This window comes from Excalfactoria chinensis, chromosome 9, assembly GCF_039878825.1.
Source record: "Excalfactoria chinensis isolate bCotChi1 chromosome 9, bCotChi1.hap2, whole genome shotgun sequence".
NCBI lineage: Eukaryota > Metazoa > Chordata > Aves > Galliformes > Phasianidae > Excalfactoria > Excalfactoria chinensis.
The window spans coordinates 1435378-1461494 of NC_092833.1; the positions used below are offsets into that span (position 1 = coordinate 1435378).

The 26117-nt window shown below is 50.1% G+C and overlaps 2 protein-coding genes across 2 annotated transcripts in view; one reads left to right on the forward strand and one right to left on the reverse strand.

The window, feature by feature from the left end:
• Positions 1 to 359: 359 nt before the first annotated feature.
• Positions 360 to 22479, forward strand: SLCO2A1 (solute carrier organic anion transporter family member 2A1). Its single transcript, XM_072344458.1, has 14 exons — positions 360 to 688; positions 7627 to 7764; positions 9293 to 9455; positions 11382 to 11597; positions 13302 to 13400; positions 15027 to 15160; positions 15885 to 15966; positions 16959 to 17123; positions 17448 to 17637; positions 19418 to 19577; positions 20703 to 20872; positions 21398 to 21462; positions 21602 to 21722; positions 21831 to 22479. Exons 1-14 carry the CDS (start codon positions 599 to 601, stop codon positions 21949 to 21951), a joined length of 1914 nt encoding a protein of 637 aa, XP_072200559.1. The 5' UTR covers positions 360 to 598; the 3' UTR covers positions 21952 to 22479.
• Positions 22480 to 22760: 281 nt separating this feature from the next.
• SRPRB (SRP receptor subunit beta) overlaps positions 22761 to 26117 on the reverse strand; it is a 40683-nt gene continuing 37326 nt past the window's right edge. Inside the window, exon 8 of the mRNA XM_072344459.1 lies at positions 22761 to 24994. Within this exon, the coding sequence (XP_072200560.1) occupies positions 24778 to 24994 (217 nt within the window). The 3' untranslated portion in view covers positions 22761 to 24777. The remainder of the gene's footprint in view (positions 24995 to 26117) is intronic.

The window sequence follows — 26117 nt, forward strand, 5'->3', positions numbered from 1 at the left end:
CACCGTGCCCCCCCAACACTGTTCTAGGAGCTGGGATTTGGGGTCTCCAGGCTCAGGACAACCCACCTGTTTCCCTCTCTCCTTGCTTTACATAGGGAAAATAATTCTGATGAATTGCCTGAAGCCAGCTTTCCCCCCCCCCTCCCCCGGCCCTTCTCCCTCTGCCACTTTTTCTCCTTTGTGACAATAAATCAGTGCTCCACATAAACAAAGCCCTGGAGATGTAGTCCTTAAAACAGCGCCCAGGAATCACACAAACACCATTTTTCCACTCAAGAAAGGCGGGAGGAGGTTGGGTTATTTTTCACTCTGCCACTCCTTGCCAGAGGGGAGGGATCTTTGTTGCAGTCCCCATCCCCAAAACACCCGGACCCGATGGGATCCCACTGGCTCGCCGCACGCCTGCACTGGCTTCCTGCAGCTTTAAAGTTCCCTCTACACCCAAAGGAAAAGAGGGAGGAGAAAGGGTTTCATCATCGTTCCCGAGCGTGGACTTATAAAAACTTTGCGCTCACGCTGCCTGGCTCACTCATCAGCTCACCGTTTTCGGAGCAGGACGGGCCAGAGCCCTCACACAGCCCATCTGCTGGGGTGCACCATGGGGGTCCATCCCGAAGCCGCCAAGTCCCCAGTGGATGTCCCCAAAAGCTCCAGCACCTGCTCCCGTGGTATCTTCTGCAACATCAAGGTAAGGAGTGGCGATGCGGGAGGAGGAGGCTGGCACCGATGCAGTCCCAGTGCGTACCAGTGCTGAAACCGAGGCTGATAAAAAGGGGCAGAGAGCAAATCCTGCACCCCGGCCCCAGATGAAGTTGTGGAGCACCGGGGCTTGATGCAAGCGACACGATGTGCTGCGTCCGGTACACGGTGTGCTGCTGCAGGGGAATGATTAACCACATCCTGGTACAAAAGCAAAACTCTGCTCTGGGACTGTATCCTTTCCCAATGGGGAGAGGAGCAGCTTTGAGAGTGGTGGAGGTGGCTGTTGGGGTTCTCTCATTTTGCTTCGCAGTGCTTAAGGAAGCGGGGTGTAATGTTGGGGTCCTGGTGGGGGACCCAGCCCGGGGTGTGCTTCCCCAGCAGCATCACTGAGCACACGTCTGCAGTACTTCCCAGCTCAGGGTGGCTTCAGTAAGCCAAGGCATGAGGTCTGGGGTGGGGAGGAGTTTGGTTTGCTGTCAGGTGCTGATGTTTTGGGGTCACAGGTAAGCATGCCAGCAGCACACAGGGAGCTGATCCTTCCAGTCCTGCGTCCCTAAGTCCCTGCTGCTGTCCAAGCACGTGACACAATTGCCCTTGCTGGCCAGGAAGATCCATGTAAGTGAATATAGAGAAGAACTGCTGACGTGTGATGGGACGGGGGACAGAAAGTTTCCAAATGTCCCTCAGGCTGCCCCAGTGGGTAAAGCTGCAAAGCATTCCCATACCATTAGCATGCAGGGGTTTGTCACTGCTCATCAGAGGGGTGATGTGCACGGTCTGGATGGAGCCATCCGCTGGGGGAAAGGCTCCTGCTTTTGAGATCAAATGTGTACAAAGTGACAGGTGATGCCTTTCCTGAGCTGCTCGCTCTTCCTGCACTGCAAGGTTTGTTTTAAAAATATGCATGCCTTAAAAACAAAACAAACCCTGCTTCAAGGCAGTAAAGCCAGTGGAGGCTGTCAGTGCTCTCAGCTCCCCAAGAAGGGATAGAAAATGAAAGCATCAGAATGGAACTTTCAGATCTGGGAAGCCGTTTTGAAACGAAGGACAAAGTGTGCCATAAATGTCCTATCTGTACAATAATTGGTGTGCTGTGGGCATTGTGCTGGGAAAGCTTGTGTCTGGATTGTGTAGGAGGGCAGAAGCATGGGGTGTCCCAGCAAGGTCCCTCCTGCTACTTCCCAGCACTGTGGTCAATGCAGAGGGAATGATGCTGGTGGAAAGCAGTGGGTTTGAGCAGACAGTGGGCACGATGGGGTGGCAGCTCTGTGAGAGCCCTGCTGGGATGCAGATGGAGATGCTCTGTGGGTTGTGGCACACAATCCCAGCTGAGCGCAGTGCTCCGTGGGGACTGTGAAAGTTACTTTGTCTTGTGCATGGGAATCATTGACCGGACTGCAATAGCACTGCGGCTGTCTGCTCTGATATTGAGCAGCATCACTTGGTGCAGCATATGGAGTGTCTGCTTTGTATCCCCTCACTGAAGCAACCTGGTCTCTGCTCCTGTTTCTCTGTGTAGAACATGGGGGTGCTTGAAGCCCTCTAGAGTTTGGCTTCATATCGTCTCAAAGAAAGATTACAGGATGTGAAATGCCTTCCAACAACATGCCAACCACCTCACCCCAAATTAGGGTTCTTTCCGAGGAGCTGTCTATTTGCAGTGCCTGCTTCCATCTACAAATGGTTCAAGGTCTTTGCCCTAGTTGTCTTTTGTGAGGTTTTGCACTAATCTAATTGGCAGCTAATTGCTTGTCCTGGGTCCCCAGGAGCACGACAAGAAGGAGAGCTCCCTGAATATCCTGTTCTTTAGATGAGCTGTGCTGGTTTCAGCTGGGGGGCAAGCAGCAGGAGACATTGACCCTGCATTGAGTGGGAGAGAAGCCAGGAGGACAACAGAGGGTTATTGTCAGCAGTATCAGCTGAAAGAAGCCGAGGGCAGGTAGATCTCTCCTCTCTATACTGCCAGGGGGTCTTCTGCAGGAGAGGAATAAAGCCTTGCCTTGGGGTCTGAGGTCCCAGCAGTGCCAGGGTAAGTGTTGTCCTGTTCTTCAAAGGAACTGAAGGAATTGGTTGAGGGGAGTGCACTTCAGAAGGCTGGAGATAGAGGAGTTGTTGAGCTCCTGCATCCTGTTGGAAGAGATTAGGAGTCTCTTTTGAAATGTTAGCCGGAATAGAAGGTGCATCGAGTCATTGGCATTCATCCTGAAGAATGGCTTGAGACTGGAGAGCGAAGCGTTGAGCAGTCATGGTGTGTCAGGGCCACCAGACCAACCAAGAAAATCAGGGGGTGTTTCCAATAGTGGGTGCTGTGTAAGGTGGGGTGGTGCCTTGGAGAGGTATGTGGCAAAGGAGCACTAGGATGAAGGGCAAGTGGGGAGAATCACCTGGAGCAAGTGGGGTCCTCAGTACTCATGGTGGTGCTGCTGGTGGTTCCGGGCTTTGGTGCATCCAACGCTGTGTTGTACCTGGGTTTGGTGGGATTGCCTTCTAATGTGGAAGAAGCGTCTGGAATAACATCAGCAGCAAGACGGGGAAGAGCCAGAGGGTAAAACAGGTTGGAAAGTTCAGTGGGATCAAGGTCTAGGAGACACAAAATGAGTCGATTTTATGAGGGGTGAGGTGGTTCTGTGCCCAAACACAGTGAAGGAGTGGTCAGAGGAGATAAGATTATCACAAGAAAAATAGGAGAGGAGTGTCGCTGATAGGGAGCTGTGGGTGTGTGGGAGGAGTGTTTGCACATGTTTGTGGGGCTGGGAAGACAGAATGAATCTGAAGCTGCCTCTGAGAGATCATGGTCAGAGCCTCATGGAGAGCACAGAGAAAGTGAAAGAGAAGACCCAACCGTGCAGCCTGTCTGCCTGCAGGAGTAGGATGGCTGCTTGCAGCACGCACTAGATATTGCAAGCAGAAGTGGTCTGACGCCCACCCAAACTCCTCCGTCATCCTGCAGTGCACCTGCACCGCATGGCAGCCACGTGCCTTCCCCTGGAGCCTCTCTCTGTGCAGCTGAGCAAGGCAGGGTTTGCACAGAGCTCAGGATTCGGCAAATCCCACGTGTGCCTGAGCTGAGAGAAGAGCAAATATTGTCTTTGCACTTGACAATTGGTGGTTGTAAAGCTTGGATTACTTGGCAGTAGACGTTATTGCAACTAATGACCAGGGCAGACTCATGCTGTAGACAATCCCCAGCTGTTTTATTTGTTTATTTGTTTAATTTTTTGCAAGAGAAATAAGATTTAGGAGCCAGCATTACCACTGGACCACACTCCTGGCTCTGAGGCGTTGTGCTGAGGGACACGGTGACAGGGTATTTGGTTCCCTCCATAGAAACTGTGGGGTTTTTTTGTGCTTGTCTTATTCTTCTTCTACAGAGCTGTAGGCATTGCCTGTAGATGGGTATCTCCCCCCGTGTGCCTGTGTATACCCAGATGAAATGGGCAGGTTGGGGCCTCCTGCTTTGGGTGATGAATTCAGAGCTTCTCCAACCCTCCAAATGGAAGAAGGGGGTGAATCTCAGTACAGTGAGGGCAAACTCATGACCCAACATTCCCAGACTCAGCCAAAGCATGTTGGTCTCCAGTAATGGATGACCCTTACCAATGAAGTCAGAAGGCTTTGGTTTGGTGCTCAGAAGCCCAAAATACACCTCCAAATAGTACTGTGTGGACAGAAAGAGCTCACAGAGTGTCCTTACTCCTCGTCCTTTCCAAATATTTACTCCAGCCAGATTCATTGTGCGTCTCCCTGCTCTTGGCCGCGTCATGCCTCGGTGTCATTAATCAGCAGAGAGCAGTTTGATGGGCTATGCAAGGATCTCCGCTTCTTTTTACAGATCCCCAAGCAGCTGTCGTGTCCATCTAATAAATTAGGCTCTGGCTCTTTCCATCCAAGTCATTAGCAACCGGGCTGCTCCCACATTAGCACTGATATGAGCACAGTAGAGTCAGGGCAAGGAGGTGGCACAGACTGGAACGTGGAGCTGCAGCTTCAGAGGGCCTCCAAGGGCAACCACTAATGTCCACAAGTGTGGGGGTTCAGTCAGTTCTAGGCATCTTAAGAGCAGTAAAAAGTAGCTCAGTTGGTGTAGTGGGAGCAGTGGATTCCAAAACAATGCTGTTTGTTGTGTTTTTTCTACCCAAATTATTCCACCATCTGGAAGGAAAAGCCCTTCCTTTGGCATTTGTTTGCTTCTCCAGCATGTTCCCTTCAGGCAGAGCTGCCAGGGTGAAGACACTGAGGAAGGAGGTGAGGAATGACTTTGGAAAGGAGTGCTGCTATCAGGGCATGAAGTTGTGGAAACAGAGAAAAGAATGGATCCTTGGCTCACTGCTCCAGGCAGTAGAGAGGAAGGGGTAGTGGCCGTGCTGCACTTGGCAGCACCTTGGAATTCAAGGATCATGTCAGACTCATTACTGAGAAAAAATTCTTCTTGGAAAGAGTGGTGCTGCTCTGGAATGGGCTGCCAAGGGAGACGGTGGAGTCACCATCCCTGGAGGTGTTTAGAGCCGTGGAGATGCTGGCACTGAGGGATGTGGGCAGTGGCATGGTGGGGTTGGCTGCAGTTGGACCTGGGGATCTCAGGGGTCTTTTCCAACCTAAATGATTCTATGAAATAACCCTTAAGATCTTCATGTCCAACCATAAGTTTAAAGACTCTACTGATCATTGAGCCACCATCTTCCTGAGCCTTGGTCCCTGCAGAGGTGTGCTGGGCTCCCATCCAGAGAAACACTTCATTCTTTGAAATAACAAGAGATCTGAATCTCGTTACCTTGCTTTCACTCTGACCCATGTCAGCACGCGAATGTCAGGTTCGTGTTCTTTTCTCATTTCACCCAACTTCCCGAGCATTTTATTGGCTGCATTTATGATGCCAACCCCAAAAGCCTCTTACGAAACAGCTCGTTTTTCATTACAGCCTGTTTTAAAGTCCAGTCTCAGCATACTTTTAGTTAGCTGTCAGTTAAGACCAATGACTGTGGTGACAGCGTGTTATCTTACGTAAGCAATAATGGAGAGAGAGCAGCAGGAGATGTGTGAGCACAGCTTGGCAGATGCAAAAGGTGGTGTGGGGCAGTGCTGCCCCAGGGCACACATCCAGCCCCAGGAGCCACAGCCTGCTCCAGTCCCCAAATGCCCACCCAAAGGATGGGCTCACCCCCTCCCTCTAACCTCTCCTCTGCCACCCCCTGCAATTCTCCTCCTCAGAGCAGGCTGGCACTGCTGAGCTGAACCCAGCTGCCCTGGCCCTCCCTCCTCCCTTCTGAGCACCCCACTCATGCCTGTGGTGGGAGAGCTCTCCCACAGCTGCTCCACGTCTCGGGCAGTCCCAGCTCTCCTCCTTTTCCCTTATGCTTCCTTGTTCGAATAACTTCAGTAAGGTCTGGCCAGAGCTGCAGGAACAGAAATTAATGTTCTCTGGCAGCAAGATCCCCTCTCCATTTCTCATCCTCAGGGTCACCTCTCTGCATCAGGCCAGCTCACTTGGGTTCATTAATTACGCACGAGCCCAAGCCAAGATTTGGGAAAGCAAAGGTGGCAGGTCCAGCTGTCAGCAGAAGGACGCGTGCCTGGAGGTGTTTTTGGGTGCAGGAGTAGAGAGCTGTCTGGTTTAGCTGTTTCTTTTCCATTCTGTCACCTACCCAGCAGCGTTTCCCAAGTCACATCCCACATTGTCACGGGAACGTTTCGTTATGGTAATGGCCCAGCCTGGGACCTTGCCCTCACCTGCTCAGCTGACAGAGTATCAGCTGTGCATGTGGTGTGTCCGTGTTTCTATGTATCTGCACATGATGTGTCCGTGTGTCTGCTCACACCCTGCCAATGGGGAGCTCGTGGTCATTGCTTTGACCCCTCATTCCTCTTCCTGAATCCATCTTCTATTTCCCTGTGGTCTCTAGGTTATTATCTCTGCTCTCATCTCCCTTTCTGGTTGTTACCCTTTTGGATGCTCAGCTCTGCCAACTGCCTGGTGCCATCTTCCCTTCTGGGAGAAGCATCCCAAGAAGCCGCCCCCTTGTGCATAAGGACAAGGTTGATTTCATTCTTCTTCCATGCCAGGCTTCATGCAAGGAGCCCAGGCTGCTGGGTGCCAACATCATATCAAATAAATAGCTTTGAGGAGCGCGTCGCTGTTCCTCTGTCCAGGACATAAGGAATTTGTCAGCACTTCAGTACCTTTGATCCCCCCATCCATCATCCTGGCCTTCCTGCTGTTATCTCCATGGGACACGCTTCCGGTGTTCAGCAAATATTTGATTTCCTGTGAATTTAAATAAAAAGGCCTTTTCCCCTTTTTTTTTTAAAAAAAAAAAAACAAAAAACAAACTGATTTTAAAATACTTCTGGCACCAGACGGGACACATTCCATTCCAAAGAAAATAAAGGAAAACTGTTCTGGCTAAATATAGATCAAAAGATGCTGGTGAGCTGCCTCCACGTCCCCAGCCAGGAATGCTTCCCTCTTGCCGGCCACCCTGACTCTTCCCACCGTGCTCCTGCCCTGACCCATCAACTCCTATATTCCCTCCTCTGCTCCAGGGATGCTCCGTGTCCATTTGGTTGGGTTGCTGACCTGGCTCCAAAACCAGCCTGAGGAAAGATGCTGTTTTTAGAACAGCACAGAGGTCTTCCAGCAGCAAGAAGGCATTAGGCATGTTTTGTTCTTTCCCTTTGGGGTGTTTAAGGCTTTTAAAAATGCTTTCCTCCAGCACCCCAGCCAATCTGCCTTACAGCCAAGGGAACCCAAGGGACCAGTGGGAAGGAGTGGGTCTCAGGGAATGGAAAGCAGTGCAGCCATGTTGACCACCTCAAGACCCTGTGCATACATATCTCAAGCCCCTCACACAGGGCATGGTGCCCAACAGCTACCTGTTGGCAGGGCAGCCAATGGTACTGACTTGGATGACACTTTATTGCCCACAGGTGTTTGTGCTGTGCCATGGCCTCCTCCAGCTGTCCCAGCTCCTCTACAGCGCCAACTTCAAGAGCAGCCTCACCACCATCGAGAAGCGCTTCGGGCTCTCCAGTCTCTCCTCGGGTTTCATCTCCAGCTTACACGAGGTAATTGGGTGAATGGCTTGTGTGTGGCCACAAGGGGCGTCCAGAACAGGGGGAGCTTCCCCAAGTAGAGTCTTGGGGTTGTTCCCATCCAGTGTTTCCTTGGCCATGCCTACATATACTCAACACCTGGATACCTCTTTGCTTCTGCTGTAGAGCATGACAGGAAGTCTGAGGTAGGGTTGTAGGGTGAGGATGTGGCTATGGGGGACAGCAGCAAGCAGGAGGATTTGGAGGAGGCAACCCACCCTAGGATGCCATACAACAGAGATATGACTGTGAGGCAGAAAGCATTCAGTGTGCTTCTGCCTTGATCACACAGCTCTAGGAAGAGCATTTCATGGTGAATAGTACGCATACGACTACAGCTCTCTAAACTGCTCTCAGTAAAATACCTATTCTCATAGGATTTCCTGTCAGCTTGAGGAATGCCCTGGCCTGAATCAGTCCAAATGTTCTCTAGAAGCAGACCCTGGCCAGCAGTCTCACCAGGATTCAGTCCCTCTCCCATCTCTCCCAGCTCCTGATGGCCCTGTGGCAAAGCACTGTCTGTCAATGATGCCAAGTTACTGAGCTGACCTCAGTCCAAACTGTGTCCAGAGTGCAGCTCTGCTACTTAAGAAGCTTCAGGGTGGAAACAGCCTTGATTTAAACCTGACACTTCATGAATGGCCACTTAATGACAAGATCATTAGGCAGTTCTGGAAGTATGGGTCGATACGCAGCCCTTTGAGCTCTATGCTATTACTCACTTACTCCTCTGGAATAAATTCTCTGGATCATGTAGTACCAAAGCAAAATCCAGTATCCCTTGCACTGTAATGTTCGCTTATCTAGTCAGCAGCAATTCCAAGAACATAAACCACAAAGAGACAAACAAGGGAGCCCATATAAACATGCATAATAAGGATATATACATGCTAGGGTTAAAATGTATAGCTTGTCCCAGGTAGAGAAAAAAAACATGTAATGGTAATTTTCGTATGCTCATCCTGTTGCCTGAAAGGTATAGTTTGTATACTAAATAGGCTGCATGTTTACACATCTTTCAGCTGATCAAGGAAGATGAGACTGTTGATTATGTCTGTAGCTGCTAATATTTGGTCTCACAAACATTTGCAGTGAGCTGTACTTTGTACCTTATGTTGTGTTTGCTTGGAATTATGGGAATGAAGGTGATAAACTAAGTTTCTTGCTGGATTTGAGGTTTTTGCCACATCTTACAGAATGGGAAGCATGTGTGGGTGGTGAGTGGAGCCCCAGCCAGATCCCAGGCAGGTTGTGAAGCAGGCTGTGATGACAAGGGATGCACACAGGGAGCCAAGGCCTGCTGCCTTTTGATAAGAAGGAAGCAGTGATTACTATGAATCCATGGGGTGAAGCTGAGGGTTGTCTTGTTCCAGCTCTTAGGAGGGTCAAACAACCATGAGTGACTAAGCAAGCTCTCTACTCATTTGGACATGTTCACGGGGGACCTGACTCCTCTGTTACATCTCCTGATGTCCTCCCTGTTTCACTTTGCTCTTTCCAGATTGGCAATGTGGTCCTCATCATCTTTGTCAGCTACTTTGGCAGCCGAGTGCACCGCCCGCGGGTGATTGGAGCTGGGGGGCTGCTGCTGGCACTGGGAGCCTTCCTGGTGACCCTGCCCCACTTCCTCTCAGACCCCTACGAATACACCACACTGAGTGCTGGTAAGTGCCCACATCCTTCTTGAGGAGGGGATAGTGGGAGAAAACAGCCAGGGATCTTCCCCAAGGTCTCTTGTTGTGACCACGTGTAGTGGCCATGCACAGGAGAAGAGCAAACCAAGGGCTAAGGGCTAACATCACTCTTGGCTCTTGATGTAGATATGTGCATCTTGAATTCATCCTCCATGGACACATCAGTGTTGTGCTCCACCAGGTCTTGTTTTGGCACAGGGATGAACAACCTCAGTTCATCCTCTATGGACACTCAGATGTCCTGGTCTTCTCCTCCTTGTGTCCTCCCAAAATGCTTTAGGGTCATGTAGGACATCTGAAAGAGCGCACACAATTGGTTGAGGGCCAGCCACCCCACAAGAGCAAAACTACAAGCACGAAGCACAAATACAGGATGTAGCAACCCATTGTACGGTTCTGGGTGGTGACACCACTTTCAACCTGTTCCTGCCTGAAAAAGTCAAAGAAAGGCCATCAGCAAAGAGGTGACCGTACTTCCCTAAAAAGGGAATTCTGGTTTAACTGGTTAGGCTTTGGGAACCAACTGGTGTGCATGAAGCCAGCTCTTGTTTCAGAGCACAGTACTTAGCCAAGCTGCAGTCCCCATGCTGTGCCACCAAGGGGATGGCAGAGGTCACCCCACACCTCTGGTTAGGAGGTGCTTTCTCCTGGAAAGGCTTGAAGTCCATGCTGAAGGAGCAGTGGCTTTGTCAGGGAGCTGATGGGTCTTTGGCTGTAAGTTTGCCACCTCAGGAGGTGTTCATGCTCTGTCTGCTCGGCACAATGGGACTCCAAGCATGTGCAGGGAGTAAAGCACAAGGAGTTCTGCTCACACATTCCTCCCATCCCTGCTCCCCCTGACCAGAGGAGCTCTGCTCTGCCAGGTGTGGGAAGGCTGATGCATTCAACTGGGGCCAGCTCCTGGTCTCACCAGTGAACAAAGACCGTTGGTACAGGAAAAACTGCCCTGGGTTAGATTGTCCTTGTTTAACCTCTGTGGCTCTCACTGCTGCTGCCATAAAACCTTTATTAGCCGAGGAGGCTCCTTCTGTCTGGCAGCACAGACCCTCCTGGCCGTGCAAACTGAGCTTGCATCAGGAATTTTGTGGTGACTATTAGGAATGTACCACCACAATCTGCCAACGAGAGCTCCTAATCACCAGGCGAGCATTTGGATCTCTCATTTCTGTCTGCTCAGAGGCATAGAAAAGCCACAGTTAGTATTCGAGTGAGGAAGGTGCGATCGAAATGTCGACAAAAAATTACAAACAGCAATAATAACAAAAAAGCCAGAAGGGGAAGAGCTGACAGGAGAAAACCAGAGCTTACTTTGTTTGCTCAGTAACACAGTCATTTTGCAGGAAAAACGGGTTTTTCCTTCCTTTGCTGAATATTTACACTTTCCCACCGGCTCGGACACCGTCTGTCCAAGGGCTGTTGTCATTTGGCTGAGCCCAGCAGTGCTGCAGCCACAGTGAAGAGCTTTTTATTCTCTGCTGACAGCCTGAATGTGACTCAGTGGAATGGGGCTGCGGGGCTGACCTTTCTCCTCTGCAGTTGCAGAAATTACTTTGCTTCCTTCTTCTTTAATGTGATAAAACCCACAGCTGGGCTGTTTGCTACCCTGAGCTGAGTGAGGTACCCCGGGGGGGGGTAAAGGTGATAAGGAGTGCTAAACAAAACAAACAATTCATCCCAACTGCAACAGCATGCACCTAGGAACAGACTTGGAAGACACCTAATGTTTGCAGATTTAGTGCAGCTGTGCAGGGGAGAGGTGGGAATTAAGGTCAGCCTGAGCTGGGAGGTGAGAATTAGGTTCAGCCTGAGCCAATTTATCACTACATGCCCCGGCAGTATTGAGGTAGCAGGTAGGAGTGTGCTCAGCTCTGTAATGCCTCTTCTTTTCTATTGCAGGTAACAAAAGCCAGGTCCAGGCTGAGCTCTGCTATGCAGAGAACAAGTTTATGTGTCCAAATGCCACCCAGGACCCCCAGAAGGAGGCCAGCAGTATATGGGCAATTATGGTCATCGCTCAGCTGTTGGCTGGAATCGGGACAGTTCCCATCCAGCCCTTTGGGATTTCCTACGTGGATGACTTTGCAGAAGCAAACAATTCTCCATTGTATGTTGGTGAGTGGGAAGAGCATTGCTTTATGTCGCTTTTTTTCCTTCAGATGTTCTAGCTGAGCTGGAGAGGGGCTCCTGGCCTCCAGGACATAGGGTGAGCATGCAGAGGGACTCAGGTGAGGTCAGCTCCATAGCAGTGCCCCATCCCCTGTTAGACAGCTGTTCTCTGTAGGGTTTTGTTTATGGTGTGGGTGTTGGGAAGCTAAAGAACCAGGGCAAGGGGATGAGATGGCTGAGATGGAGCTTCTCACTTGTGTTAATGTCTGGGAGGATGTTCCACTATCTGTGGGCAGAAGTAGTAAGGGAGCCTTCCCTGAGGTCATTGTCTGTTCTTACAGAGCATCAGTTGGTTGGGCTTTAACCAGAGGTACGTTGACCTACAGGAGCTGGTTAATGCAGGTTTTGCAGCTAAGCTGGCAATTTTGCCATGGAATTGGCTATCTGACCCTGCCTGGTGCTTGCTCCCAGGCTTGGGAAGTCCTTCTTCTGAGCTCAAAGGGATAGGAGCTGGCATCTGTATTACACTGCTCTTTTTCCATGTGAATGGCAAAGCCCAGCATGAGCTTCGAGTTTGGTTATTTGAAAACCTGATACTGGAAGTTATTTGAAAACCTGATTCCCCCTGAGTGACAAACAATGTATTCAAAGCAGCCAATGGCGTCAGCGTGATTTAGGAAATAAAAGCAGATGTTCCAAAATAAGAGAGGCACTTAAGGAGAAGGGGAAGCCTTTGGGCTTGGGCTCCTAAGGATAGACATTGGACAAGCCCTGAGGACTTGGTAAGGTCTGCAGACTCACCTGGCATCTCCTATAGAGGGCTGGTCTGTTCCTGACTGCATAGGTGGTTATTTTAGGGCCATGGGAATGTCTTGGAGGAGGGGAATGGCTACTGTGCATCTAGGTTGCCTTAATACAGCATAAATACCACTGGTGCCTGAGTCTTGTTCTATTTTGGGTAAAAAAGGAGTTTCTTCAAGGAAGAAATCAGATCCTCTCATTCCAAGGAATTCAAAAGGAAACATTTTGACCTCATGGGTTTGGTCTGAGTTATCTGCTTTTGGGGCAGGAATAGGTCAGAAGAACCAAGGGTGATTTGCTGCCCTTTCTGCTCTCCCTGAGTGAACGTGTTTCATTTCTGCTGATGTTTTGAACAAGCAATTTTTGCTCGTCTCTAAAAGAGTGAGGTGATGGTTTTGTTTTTGTGTTTGTTTGTTTGTTTTTGCCTTCTGTGTGAGGGTTACAGTCTCAATCACCACAGGAGCCCCAGAGCCACCTCATTACCTACCTGCAGCTCCCTGCTTGGTAACAGAGAACCACCAACGCTGTCAGTATAGCACATTCACAGGACAACAAGGAAAGACAACAAGGGGGGATGGCTTTAAACTAAAAGAGGGGAAACTTAGGTTGGATGTGAGGAAGAAATTCTTTACTCAGAGAGTGGTGATGCCCTGGCACTGCTGCTCAGAGAACTGTTAGTGCCCCACATATGAAGGTGCGCAAGACCAGGATGGATGGGGCCCTAGGCAGCCTGAGCTGATGGGAGTGAAGGTGTAGCTCAATGAACTTTAACGTCTCTTCCAACACAATTCTATGATCCTATGATTTTTCTCCTTTACATGCTGTAGCATCATTTTTTCTCCATGTGGGAAGACAAAAGCCATGTCTGAATGAAGCTGTGACCTACTCACACTCTGCTCCTTTTCCCAGCCATCCTCTTTGCCATCGCGGTGTTTGGCCCTGCCTTTGGGTACCTGCTGGGTTCTGTGGTGCTGCGGCTCTTCGTGGACATTGGCAGAGTTGACATGGGTGAGTATTTCCCAAGTTGGGGTGGGCTTCCTAAAAGCCCTCTGTGAATCAGCAGGTTGCTCTGAGAGGGCTGAAGGTAGAATGCACACCTTGCTTTTGTGACCCAAATAAATGGGCCTGGGATAGCATCACAGGGTCACTTCTCCATCATCTCCCCACAAGGAAGGCTATAGGTGGACCTGAGGTCACCATGGAAGCAGTGCCCTGCAGCAGGGACATCTCATTGTCCCACCAAGCATGGTGGACATTGCTGCCTGCTGCTCCCATGCTGAGGAGGTGCCATACCGCGCAGTGCCAGGGAGGATCGAGGTCACCTAAAGCATCCAGAAGGGAGAAGACAGCCACGGGGCAGCCATTGTCCTGCATGTCCATGGGAAGTCTTGATTCAGGTTGCATGTGAGGAAAATCTTCTCCTAAACAGTGGTCAGACACTAGAACAGGCTGCCCAGGTGGAATCATTGTCTGATGAGGAATGTGGTTTAGTGAGCAATATTGGTGATAGGCGAATTTTAGACTAGATGACCTTAGAGGTCTTTTCCAACTTTATTGATCTTCTGATTCCACTCAGCCTCCCTCCCACCACCCTTCACCAGCATCTGCAGGGATGGAACCAACCTGGCACCACCATAGGTCTCGTTTCCTCTATCCACAGTGTGTGCTTATTATTCCCGGTAACTTAATCACTAAAGAATTCTCCCTGGCTTCATCAATAATGTGGCTTTTCCTGTGTTTCCTTTGAGAGATCAGAGCCTGCATGACATATTTGTCCCGTGCCTGATAAGAATAATAAATGAACCCAAGACAGGAAACAGCAAAAAGCCTTGGCTCGCACCCTGTGGCAGCAGACAGATATAGCATCTCCTGCCCAGTCGCTCCATGATGACGTCCACATCCGCAGTGGATCGGTGCTTTCGGGGCAGTGAGGCGATTGTTCAGAGGGGAGGGGGCCACTGCTTCTATGTCCTGGGCAGGAAGCCGACCCAAAATTTCCCTGCAGTGGGGAGATGCGCTACTTGTGCCAAGCCAAGCGAGCCTTTGACCTCCAGTGAGCAGCCGGAGGATGTCCACGTTGGGATGGAGCAGTGCTTGTCTCTCCTCCTTTTTCCGGACAAAGGGTGTGAGCACCCGGAGTTTTGTCCATTCGGAAGACATTCTCATTAGAAGTGTTCTTCTGCCAGCACGAGGCTGAGTTGTCCAGCCTGGAATCAGTGGGAGAAGAGACATTTCCAGGAAAGTGGCCATGCCTTTTCCCAGTCCCCATCTCACTTGGGCAGCTTGGGAAGACAGCATGGTCACAACCCAACCCATGCTATCAGTGTGCTGTGATATTGATTATATGTGTCCCATGGGTACTGCTGAGGCTCACAGCAGTTTGGGTGGGGACGAGTGAGGAAAGTTCAGCCACACACACATATATGGGCAGAGGAACTCACTGATACCCAGAAGCCAGGGCTCATCTTGATACAAGCTGGGTGGGAGCTCTCACCTCCCTTCTTTTGCCACACCAGCATAGAGACCCATAGACCGTGCTCACACCACTTTGTCCATGTTTATGTGGATATTTTCCCTTTCTACCACTGGACTTGTAGAGGCAGAGCTCTGATGGTGGGTCTTTGTGTCTTGCAGCAACAGTGACCCTGACCGCGCAGGACCAGCGGTGGATCGGAGCCTGGTGGCTGGGGCTGCTGATCTCCTCCGGCTGCTTGGTGCTCACATCCATTCCTTACTTCTTCTTCCCTCGGTACATGATGAAAGGAAAGGTGAGACTCCTCCTCAGGAAGGCCTTACCGGGGTAGGGTGGTGGCTGCAGGTCTTCTTGGGGTTCCTCTTTGGTAGAGGTCTTTCCTTGGTGACTTCACCCTGCCAGTGTCCAATTCCCTGTCAATGGTAATGACCGTATCTCAACACCCTACCACAATGCTTTTTATGAGGTTACAGTCACTGTGTGGAAAATGGGCTTTTTGTTTGGGAAAAAAAAAATAGGGAAGAAACAAGGCAAGTTTCCCATTAAAACAAATTAAAAAAATAAAAAAATAATAATAAAAAAATAAAAAAAAGACATAGAACTATCAAAACATTCCACGTCAGTGTTTTCAAAGCCAAGCCTCATTGGTTTTGTTTCAAGAAAAATAAGGTTTGGGGGAGTTTTGGTCTTGTTTAACCGTTGCTTCTTTAGAGGTCAAAATCAAACCCTAGATATTTCAGGATTATAGTTTAAGGACCCACCAGACTGGAGCTGGGCGGTCTCCAACTTCCACTTCCCCTTTTTTATTTCCAGAATTTAAGCAATATCTTCCTTTTGGTCAAAGTTCAAAGCTTTCCAAGCTCTTAAAACCTCTCTAAATTGAGTCTTGTGGCTCTACTCAAGGGTTGAAGATGCCCATGATGGGCTCTGCTGCTCCCTGGCCTCACTGAGTCCCAGGACAGCACCAAACAGGCACCATCACTCCTCTCATGGCAGGATGATCTTCTCTCCCTCCCCAGGACCCAAGCTCAGAGGACAGCATGCTGAGGAAGATGGAGAAGAGGGAATTTGAAGAAACCTCCCTGTTGGAATTTATCAAAAGTAAAGAACTGACATTTACAGGGTGAATGGGGGGAGAGGAGGGCAGGGAGGTGGTGTGTGCTGTATCCTGTGTTAGACTGGGCTGGGCAGACTCTACAACATCAGCATTTACAAGTTGACCTCAACTGCGTTGGGTGGAGATGCCAGTCAGGCCCCTCCAAGGCTATAGCACGTGAGCACCATCCTTCCTTAAGAACAATTAGGATGAGAGAGAATGGCCTCAAGTTGTGCCAGGTTCAGTATTAGGGGGAACTTCTCCAAAAGAGTGGTGATGCACTGGGATGGGCTGCCCAGGGAAATGGTGGAGTTAACATCTCTGGAAGTGCTCAAGAACCGTGGACATATGGTACTGAGGAACTTAGTGGGCAGTATTGGGGGTAGGTGGTGGTTGAACTGGATGATTTCAGTGGTCTTTTCCAGCTTAAGGCTGGAAATGATTCTATGACTGCTGAAGGAGGGACGCTGCTTCCCCCCTGCTCTTAGTCACCAGCACTGAGGTTTGAATTGTTTCTGATGGTACTTTTGAGACTCTATAGGAAGCCATGGGGCTGCTGGTGCCACCAGCTACTGCCTAGAGGTCACTGCACCTCGGCTCACCATCTTGTTTATGAGTAGCTGTTGGGATTTCACTGGTGAAAGGGACCATGTGATGACCTTTCTTAGGCTCATAATGACTTGCTTCCAGTTGAAGTCACTCCCTCCCCATCCACTGCAGTCACATCCTGTGGCCATCAGCCCCTTCTTCTCTATCTCACTGAACTTTGATGGATGCTGGCACTCAACTGAAAGAGGAAAGCTAATTAGAGGCCAAATAAACAGACCTGCTTCTGAGAGGCCTGGAGTCAGTCTGCCTGAGTTTCAAGACCAGGATGTCCTGGCCAGGCAGGGGAGCTATCAATGTCCTATCAGGAAACCATGCTGTCTTCCTCAGCCACGGGAGCCATGTCGCGACCTTGTAGCTAAAATTTGTTTTTCCTGTTGTTTCCTCACAGGATTCCCAAAGATCTTCCTCAAGCTGCTCCTCAACCCCCTGTTTATCCTTCTGGTGCTTGCTCAATGCAGCTTCTCCTCTGTCATTGCGGGTCTTGCCACCTTCCTCAACAAGTTCCTGGAGAAGCAGTACGGCGCTACTCCCTCTTATGCCAACTTTCTCATCGGTGAGCTGGGGATGACCACATCTGTTCACTTGCTCTTGGGGGCCAGAGCAGCTCTTGTTGGAAATGCACGTGGGTGAAGCAGGTCTGCATAGCTCTGATGCTGAAAGAAGTTGGCCAAAACAAGTGGTTACGCACCAAGGCTTGCTTCTACATCTCCAAGTGAAGCTCCTGCGGCTGAGAGTTCTCATAGGTGCCAACTGTTTGGGTCTTGGTTCTGCCTTGAGTCTGTGGATTCTCCCAGCCACACTGAGGTCCCCGACCTCCAGCCAGCAGCAAGGTGCCTGGCAGGCAGGAGCCCTGCCTGATGCCTTCGTTCCTCTGCAGGAGCCGTCAACCTGCCAGCAGCAGCGCTTGGGATGCTCTTAGGAGGAATCATCATGAAACGCTTTGCCTTCTCCCTCCGGGCCATCCCCCGGTTCTCCGTGGTGGTACTGGTTTTCTCCATCCTCATCTGCTTGCCCATTTTCTTCATGGGCTGCTCCACAGGGCTCATCGATGGGATCTACCCCTCCAGGTAACGCAGGCACTTGGGTTGTTCCCAGCTTTGTGTTCCTACCCTCTCCAACTCTTGACTTGATTATCCATGGGGTCAGTCCTGGAGGAGAGATAAGAACTACGCAGCACAGAAAGCTTGAAAGGACATTTATTCCTGATTTCTCAGGGTGTATTTTTCTCTCTAGCCCTAGATTTCTAGGGGGAAAGTAGTAGTGTCAGTACCTATGTCCATGTGGAATGTGCTGCTCCTGTTCCAGCTGGACAACAGCTTTCTGCTCACCTGGGTAGAAACCTTTGACTATTACCCTATGATTTTCTTTTTAGTTATTGAAGTGACATTCAGACTCCACCCCAGGCTTGCTGTCAAGTGCATAACGCACAGATTATATGCACCATCAGCATATCTGTAAGGCACCTTCGTAAACATCTCCCTTTGCCAGTGCTGAAGCTCCCATCCCATGGTACAGTGAGGGACAGGGCTCTTCATGCCCAGTTAAATAAGACAAAACAACAAGCTCATGCCTGGACAGCATTTTAGTATTTTGTTATAAGGTCTGTATGGCACATAATATTAATTCAGGATCATACAATAGTCCAGTTGTCATCCCTGTTGGCATCCCCATTGACTCTTTGCTTGAGAGCAAGACTCTGTGCCCTCTGCTCAAGCTTAGATGCCACGTGCTACACTTTGGAAGGCACCTTGGCCTCATGGTGCTGACCTCTTGCTGGTTGCATTAGTCCTGGGACTCAGTGGACTTGATGGGTTTTGCTGGTGGAATGGGAAGCTGGTAGGTGGACTTGCATGACAAAAAGGAGGCTGGAGGAAGGCAGAGATTCATTTCATGTTTGCAGCCACTGTCCTTACCTCACCTTCAGCTTTTCTGCAGTTCAGTGTAGCATGTGAGGTGGGCCATGTGGAGCTGTAAGGTCAGGGGAGCTTGGTAGATGTTTCAACCTCTAGCAGCTCAGGAGCCCACAGAGCTACTGCTGTCTGCATGCTGGGACATGAGTCCATGAGAGGGATGGGACTGTTTGGGAAAGGCACATGCTGGAGTTGTCAGTGCTCCCACTTGGAGCAGCTGCCTTGTGCTGGCTGGAGAGGAGCAGGAACATGACAGCATTGCCTAACCCACCCAAGGGACTGTCCCCTTGGATGTCACATCCAAACAGACCCTTCTTTCTCATCTCTGAGCCATGAGCCATAGCCTTCAGAAACAAGAAAACACCATTCCCCTTGAGTGCCAGGTGGACCGTGCCCACCAGCACAAGGATGCACCCCAGGGCAGCAGGCAGAGGGTGCTGCTCCAGCAGCTGAGCTCCCTTGGGTAGCGAGGCAAGACAGAACAGATCGTGCAGCTTATCCTCTTGCCTTACACACTGTCATCAGGTTTGTCTGGAAGCGAGCCTGCTTCCAGTTGTCGTCTGGGTGGCGTTTCCAGCTGGGGCTCCTCGCACATCTGTTTGCGCGGTTTTGGATGGAGCCCAGATAACATTTCTCCAGGCATTTGCTGATTAGTTTTCAGCTGGGGTGGGAAGGGGGGGGGAGAAAAGAAAAAGTGTGTGAGTGCTGGTTTGCAGACATAACATAATTACGGGCTGCTAAGTTCCCCATGCACTGCAGAGGTACCTGCAGGGGGTTGGGGTCTGGCACAGGACCAGCCTGCTCCTGGGTGCATAGAAACAGGGAAACAGGTTAGCTAGGAAGGGGACTGGGGAGAAGGACTGTTTTTTTTTCCTTTCTGCCCTATTTCTACTTCTTTTAATTATTATTATTGTGTTTATCTTCTCTTCATTGGCAGAATGCTGGGTTCCCAGCAAGAAATTAAAGCACCGAGTGGGTGCCGCTGCTCCGAGCACGTCTTTCACCCGGTGTGCGGAGAAAACAACGTGGAGTACATCTCACCCTGCTTCGCCGGCTGCACCAACAGCAGCACTGATTCCTCAGCTCCCAGACAGGTGGTGAGTAGTGGGAGAAACTTCCAAGCTGAGCTGTTGTGGCCGTGCCAAGGTCCAAAGCATTTCCAGAAGGTTTGAGGTTTTGCAGATTGCACCTTGCTTGTCAGTTGCATTGGAGACTATTGCAGTGCTGTAGGAGTTTGGATGTAGTAGTGTGGTAAGAGCCATTTGGATTATTGGAGCTATTCTTGAAGGATCTAAGGGAAGACCCCTAGATCAACTGCCCTTGTTGACTTCAACTTGACAGGACAAGAAATAATGGCTTTAAACTAAATGAGGGTAAATTTAGGTTGGATATGAGGAGGAAATTGTTTGTTCAGAGTAGTGTGGCCCTGGCACTGCTGCCCAGAGAAGTGTGGGTGCCCCATGTCTGGAGGTGCTCAGGGCTAAGCTGGATGGGGTCCTGGGCAACCTGAACTGGTGGGGAGCAACCAGCCCATAGCAGGGGTTGGGGCTGGGTGTGCTGTAAGGTCCTTTCCAACACAAACCATTCATTGATTCTATGGGCTTGCCAGGTGTTAACCCTTCCAGATCTGTCACTTGTGAACAAGAGAAGGTCTTGTGCATGAGGTGGTGATTGGTGGCCATTTTGGCCACAGTGACCATGAAGTAGTCAGTTTTTAGGAAGAATACTGCTACAAAAACCTCGACCCTGGTTGTGGGAGAGCAGATTTTAGGCAGCTCAGGAAACTATAGTTAGGAAGGTCTCCTGGGAGAATTGCTTTTGAGCAGGGAGGCTTGGGTCTACCTTAAGGGTAGGCAGGCCCTGCCGTGGGCTAGAAAGCCCTGGGATGAGTAGGGAATGGTGGCACATCCCCTTGCAGGGGGTCGGGGCACCCAACATGATGCCAACGATGCTGATGCTTTCATCACTCCTTTAAGTGATGTGGTCTGACACATAGAATCGCGGAATCATTAAGGTTGGAAAGACCACTAAGAACATCAGGTCTAACCCATGCCTGTGACCACCCAGACTGTGCCCCTCAGTGTGACATCTGCCTTTTGCTTGAACACCTCCAGGGATGATGACTCTACCACCCCCTTGGGAGCCTCTGTCATATCCCACCCCTCTCACAACATGACAAGGGGAGCTTTGAATGTTTGTTTGTTTTCAAATGTTTCCAATAGATCTACAGGAACTGTTCCCAGATCTCTGCTGGCAATGGGCTGTCCTCTGCCAAGATGGGCTCCTGTCCCCTCAGCTGCTCCCACATGCTCCTCCCCACCATCTTCCTCATCTCCTTTGCTGCCCTGGTGGCCTGCCTGTGTCACAACCCTCTCTACATGATGGTGTTAAGGTGAGCAGTGGGGCAGGGGGGCTTGTGGGGCAACATGTTTGAGCTGCATTAAAGATGTGAGAAGGCAGACGGTCATTCACTAAGTGACCAAGCTTTGCAGGTTTCTCCTTCATCAGAAACAGGAGGGAAGAAGGAACCCCCCTCTTTTAATGCTTTGAGTGTTCTTGCAGAAAAGCAACCCCTTCCTCCACACGCCTGGCTGTGAAGTGGGGCAATTCCCTAAACAGCGGAATGTTTCCCATTTCAGCAGTGGTTTTCCCCTCATTTTATGTCAGGGAGAATGGAGCAGAGCCTTACTTAAGAACAAAACCCTATGCCACAGCATACCCACAAACTTTCACCCCAGATCTCAGCAGCTCTCCCTGGTGCAGACCTCCTAAGCCCCATGGGGTTGTTCAACCTCTGTTCTCCATTCCAAACTGGAAGAACTGGGGAGAAACTGGGTCTGTGGCTATGAACCTGACACTGAAACCAGAAGAACACTGCTGCCATCAGCTGTGACCTCACCTGGCTTCTCCTTTGCAGGGTGGTGAACCAGGATGAGAAGTCATTTGCCATCGGGGTCCAGTTCTTGCTGATGAGGCTGCTGGGTGAGTGACTGCCTCCTGATGAGGCTTGGGGGGTGACGGGGCACTCTGAGGCTTGCTGGAGGCACTGGGACCTCCTTGGAAGCAGCAGGTGAAGCACAAGGAAGGCAGAGAGCCTGACATGATCCTCTCTTCTCTAAAGCCTGGCTGCCAGCTCCGGCCATGTTTGGTGCCCTCATCGACTCTTCCTGCATTTACTGGCAGAAACAGTGCTCACAGCGCCGCTTCTGTGCCTACTACAACAACGACTTCCTTCGTAACAGGTACTTTGTCTCCAGCTGTGGCACCTGGAGCTGCCATGGGGACAGTCCCCAAAGCTGGCCTCTGGGGCCGCCTCCAGATAGGGCATCTCCCTCCTCTTCTCTTTACAGATACTTGGGGCTGCAGGTGGGATACATAGTGGTGGGCACCATCCTCCTTGCGCTCATTGGCTGGAAGGTGAAGAGGAGTAAGGAGTACAATGTGCAGGAGAAGGCGGCTGGCCTGGTGTAACTGCACAAGGAATGACTGCACTTCCTTTTCCCACCACCAGCACTTTGCCTTCTGGGGAATTTGGTTGATTTCTCCTTCTTTTGTAATGGAGCAACTTCAACATAGCAGCTCCTCCCTCCTCTTGTGCCAACCCAGCCCAGGGAGAGGGCATCTCTGTGCTCCCAACAAAGGACAATCCCCACTGGTCCCATCTTTGGATGCAGGCTTGGACACATCAGGGACCAGCTCCTCCACGAGTCATCCAAGACTCACCCACTTTGCACTCGCAGGAGGCAGATGGGGGCTGTGTTCCAGTTGGACCCACATACAGATGCAAGCAAGTCCTGCTCACCAGTGATTTTTCCAGGCAGGATAGGAGCAAGCAAGGTTGCTGCCAAGTCCTGGGGGCTTCCCTGTCTGCCCCAGCCCATCCCTCTTGCACAGGTCAGCATGGACATGAAAAGTCGTCTCTTGTGGTTTAGTACAGAACATTTTGGAATGGGTTTTACTGTTGTGGTTTTTTTAATAAAGGTCAATTTTCCACATGGTGCATCGATCACCTCCACCCTTTAGGCAGGCAAGGGGGGATAAGGGGCTTATGATGGAGCTATATGATGGGATGGAGCTGAGTTGGAGAAGCAGAGCTGGGGCTGGAGGGTGGTGAACTGGGTCTAGGTGATGAAGTTGAGATGGAGAGAGGGAAGGAAACTGCAGCAAGATAGAGTGGAGAGGAATGGAACCATGCAGCGGATGCTCAGCCTGAGCAGTGTAGACCCTGACACTGCTAAGAAGAGCCAAGGCAGAGGTCAAGAGAGAATGAGCAAACCAGGACTTTTAGTCAAATGCTTTATTACAGAAATATTTTTCAAACTGAATAACTTAAAACCAAACAGGGCCTTCCTCATACTACTTTATTCCAGCCGATGGCGATGCTCCGTCTCTGCTTTCAAAGGAGGTAGGTCTTAGCAAACAGAACTACCACTCAAGCGAACAGCAATATTCTGCAGCAAAGGGAGCTCAAGCACAACAAACACACTTCAGCAATGCTTTGGCTGCAGCAAGTATCAAAATGTAACATACTTCCTAAATATAATCCCTCTCACCTTCCTATTTGGGACAGCACAGCTCCCAGCTTATCCTTAGAGCTCCACTGTGAGCACAGGCCTTTGCTGAAGCCTGTTTGTATTCCCCCCAGCACTACTAACATTTGGCAGTAAAACAAGGAGTCAGACGATGCCCAGAAAGGAACATAACAGATCAGATGAGCCATTAAGCAAGGACTAAACCAGAGAGAAACCCACAAAGGACAGAAAAGGTGCATGAGGAGCCATAAGTTTGCTCCTTGCCTAGAACTAAACAAAAACCAATAAAACTAGAGGAAAAAACTTTAATGCAGTAGGACCTTGTAGTTCCCAGCATCGAATCCTGGAGAGTAATCCTCCTCACAGAGATGTTGTGTAGAGCCAGCATCCCACACCACAGCATCAAGCTGCTGGGCAGGGCAACTGACAAGTGTCTTAAGGCTGTAGTTCAGAAAGGACAAACTGAAACAGAGTCTCACAGATGCTGCTGCAATTTCTCCCTCAACACAACCAATGTTCCTGGCTACAGCAAAGAAAAGGGAAAGCAAAGGAACTTTTGGAAAGTTCAGGTCTAAGGCATACTGAATCAGACCCAACTACTGTCTCAACAAGCCTCAAAGCAGCCCAGCTGAGCCTCCCGAAGAGCTACAGCACCAGGCAGCAGTCCCTGAAGGTTAACTGATGAGATCACACACAGCAGCAGCTTTGGCTTCAACCACCCCAAACAAATACTGGGAAAAGCTCTCATGTTCTTCTCCACTGAGCATCTTCCTCGTAAGGAAGAATCACGCTCACACTGACGTGCTATCAGGCTCATCTTTCTCTTCATTTTGCTGCAACTGCTGTGATGAAAAACACAAAAAGGGCTCCTAATGGTAGACACTGGATAGGAGACAGGCAGGAGACAGAAGATCTAACTCCTAACATAGATATGAATGTCACTTCCATTGGTTCCAGCTAGGACCATTCTGTAACTGCCATTCACAGAGTGCGTTTACAGTCTGTTGGAGAAGAGCCTGAAGTACAGAAAGAAGAACAGAGTGAAACGAGCTTTCAAGGCATAGCCCTGACAGAAAGAACAACTCCCAAGAACTGTCCAGCAAAAGGAATCAACCAGAGACATGGGCACCACAGCCAGACATAGGCGCTGCACAGTGACAAGGGCAGATCAACCAGCTTGCCTTTGAAATTTAACAAGTCACTCCAGGTCCACAAAAACTGGACTACACCAGGCCAGGTATAGTCAGGAGATAGAAGACAAGAGGACAAGCCCAGTGACTGCCCAATGGGGAGAATCTGTGCACTTTGCCAGGGCAGCATTCCCAAGCAGCTGGAGGCTGCAGAAAGAAGTAAGTCAGAACTGGGAGATCAGTCACTCTGTGAAGATACAGCAATACAATGCTAAAACAAAGCAGAAAAGGACAGATTACAGTTTCTATACTCACCTGGCAGTGTGTTCCTTCTTAATACAAAAGAAATACAAAAGATTTCAAGGAAACATAGAAGCCTATTGGGTCAGTAACGCAGGAAAAAGCATAGAGGAGAGAGGGAAAAAAAGGTGGTGGTGTAACAGAGACAGAGAGGAAATCACACCAGTAAATGTTACATGCTCCCAAACAGAGGAAGACAATGCAATGCTTTTCCAGCATACACTTTCTGCTTTGGTAGGATCCGAGTACTTCAAACCATCTATTTTCTTTCACTCCCTAGATGTGCCCCCCCCCCATGTCCTCAGGTCTCTCCCTCTCACCCTGCCCTTCTCCAATCAGGCGATCTTGGCCAGCCATTTCTCAAGGTCCTCAAAGTCAGCATCTCCCTCCTCTCCCTTGCTGCCACGAGCACTACACTCCACAAACTCCACCTTCATGGGCAGCTGAGAGAAGTCGAAGTCCTTGCCCTTCTTCCCCAGCTGAGCAGGTCCCCCAGTGGCTGAGGCATCCAGACTGGTGGGGGCTGCAGAGCGGGTCACTCGTAAGGTGTTTCTGCAGAAAGAGAAAGGAGAAGAAGATCAGGAACTCTGAAATAGCAAAATGACACCTACATCGTAAGCACTGAGATGCTTTGGTTTCAGCTGTCAGCAGGACATCAGCAACACCAGGGACAGAAGGCCCCAGAGGCATACCTATGTCCCTTCCCCACAAGGCACAGGCAGGGACAGGTGCTTTGTCCACTTGTAAACAGCTGATACAAGGCACAACTGAGAGAGGTTCAAGAGAAAGACAGATCATGGGTTTGGTGAAAGAAGCAGAACTTCTGAAGAGACAAAGGCACTTTTCCATTGGTAGGGAATGAACCCAGACTGTGAGAGCTGCTTGTCCGACTAAAGCTAAAAGGATGTTTAGCCTACAGTGCTCAAATCTGCATTGTTCTGACAGGTTATCTGAGAAAAGAGGCACCCAAGACATCAGGGATCATGCAGATCTTCACCCCATAGCCACCTAAATGTGCCAAATACTTTTGGAGACTGAGAGGTAGATTGAGCCTTCCCAGTGCTCCAGTGAGCAGTGCCTGGCCAAGAACCCCAGGCTGCAACACTTGCTGTTTCTGCCCTTCATCTTGTGGCAGCATCTCAGCAACCTGCCACCCATATGGAGGGAGGAAAAACCTCACTGCTCACACTCAGACATCCTGCTCCCACAAAGTACAAACTAGAGGCAGCACTGGAACAAGCAGCATTGAGGCATTGAGGCACTGCAGTTTGACTGCTTCTAGTGTTCCAAAAACCAAGCTAGGGAAGTCAAGTTGCACCAGGCACGGATGCAAACAGCAATCTCTACCATGGACTTTGCCTTGCAGAAGGGAAGGTCAGGTACTCAGCAGTGAAAATGCAACAGTACAAATCACCCTGCTGCCACCCACTGGCCAATGAGGCAAGTGACAACTGCATCCCAGGAGCACTCATTTGGACGTCAAAGAGCTACAAACGAATCATGGAGCACTGGTTTTCCACACCACAGCTTCAAGGAAGCAATACACAACCCATCTTCTTTTTGTCAAGCTAGGAACATTACCAGATCTTAGTGCTTCTCTCATCCTGATTACACCTACACAAAACAGACTTCTCTTTTTATTCAGTGAACACAGATGTGCTTAAAGGACTCACTA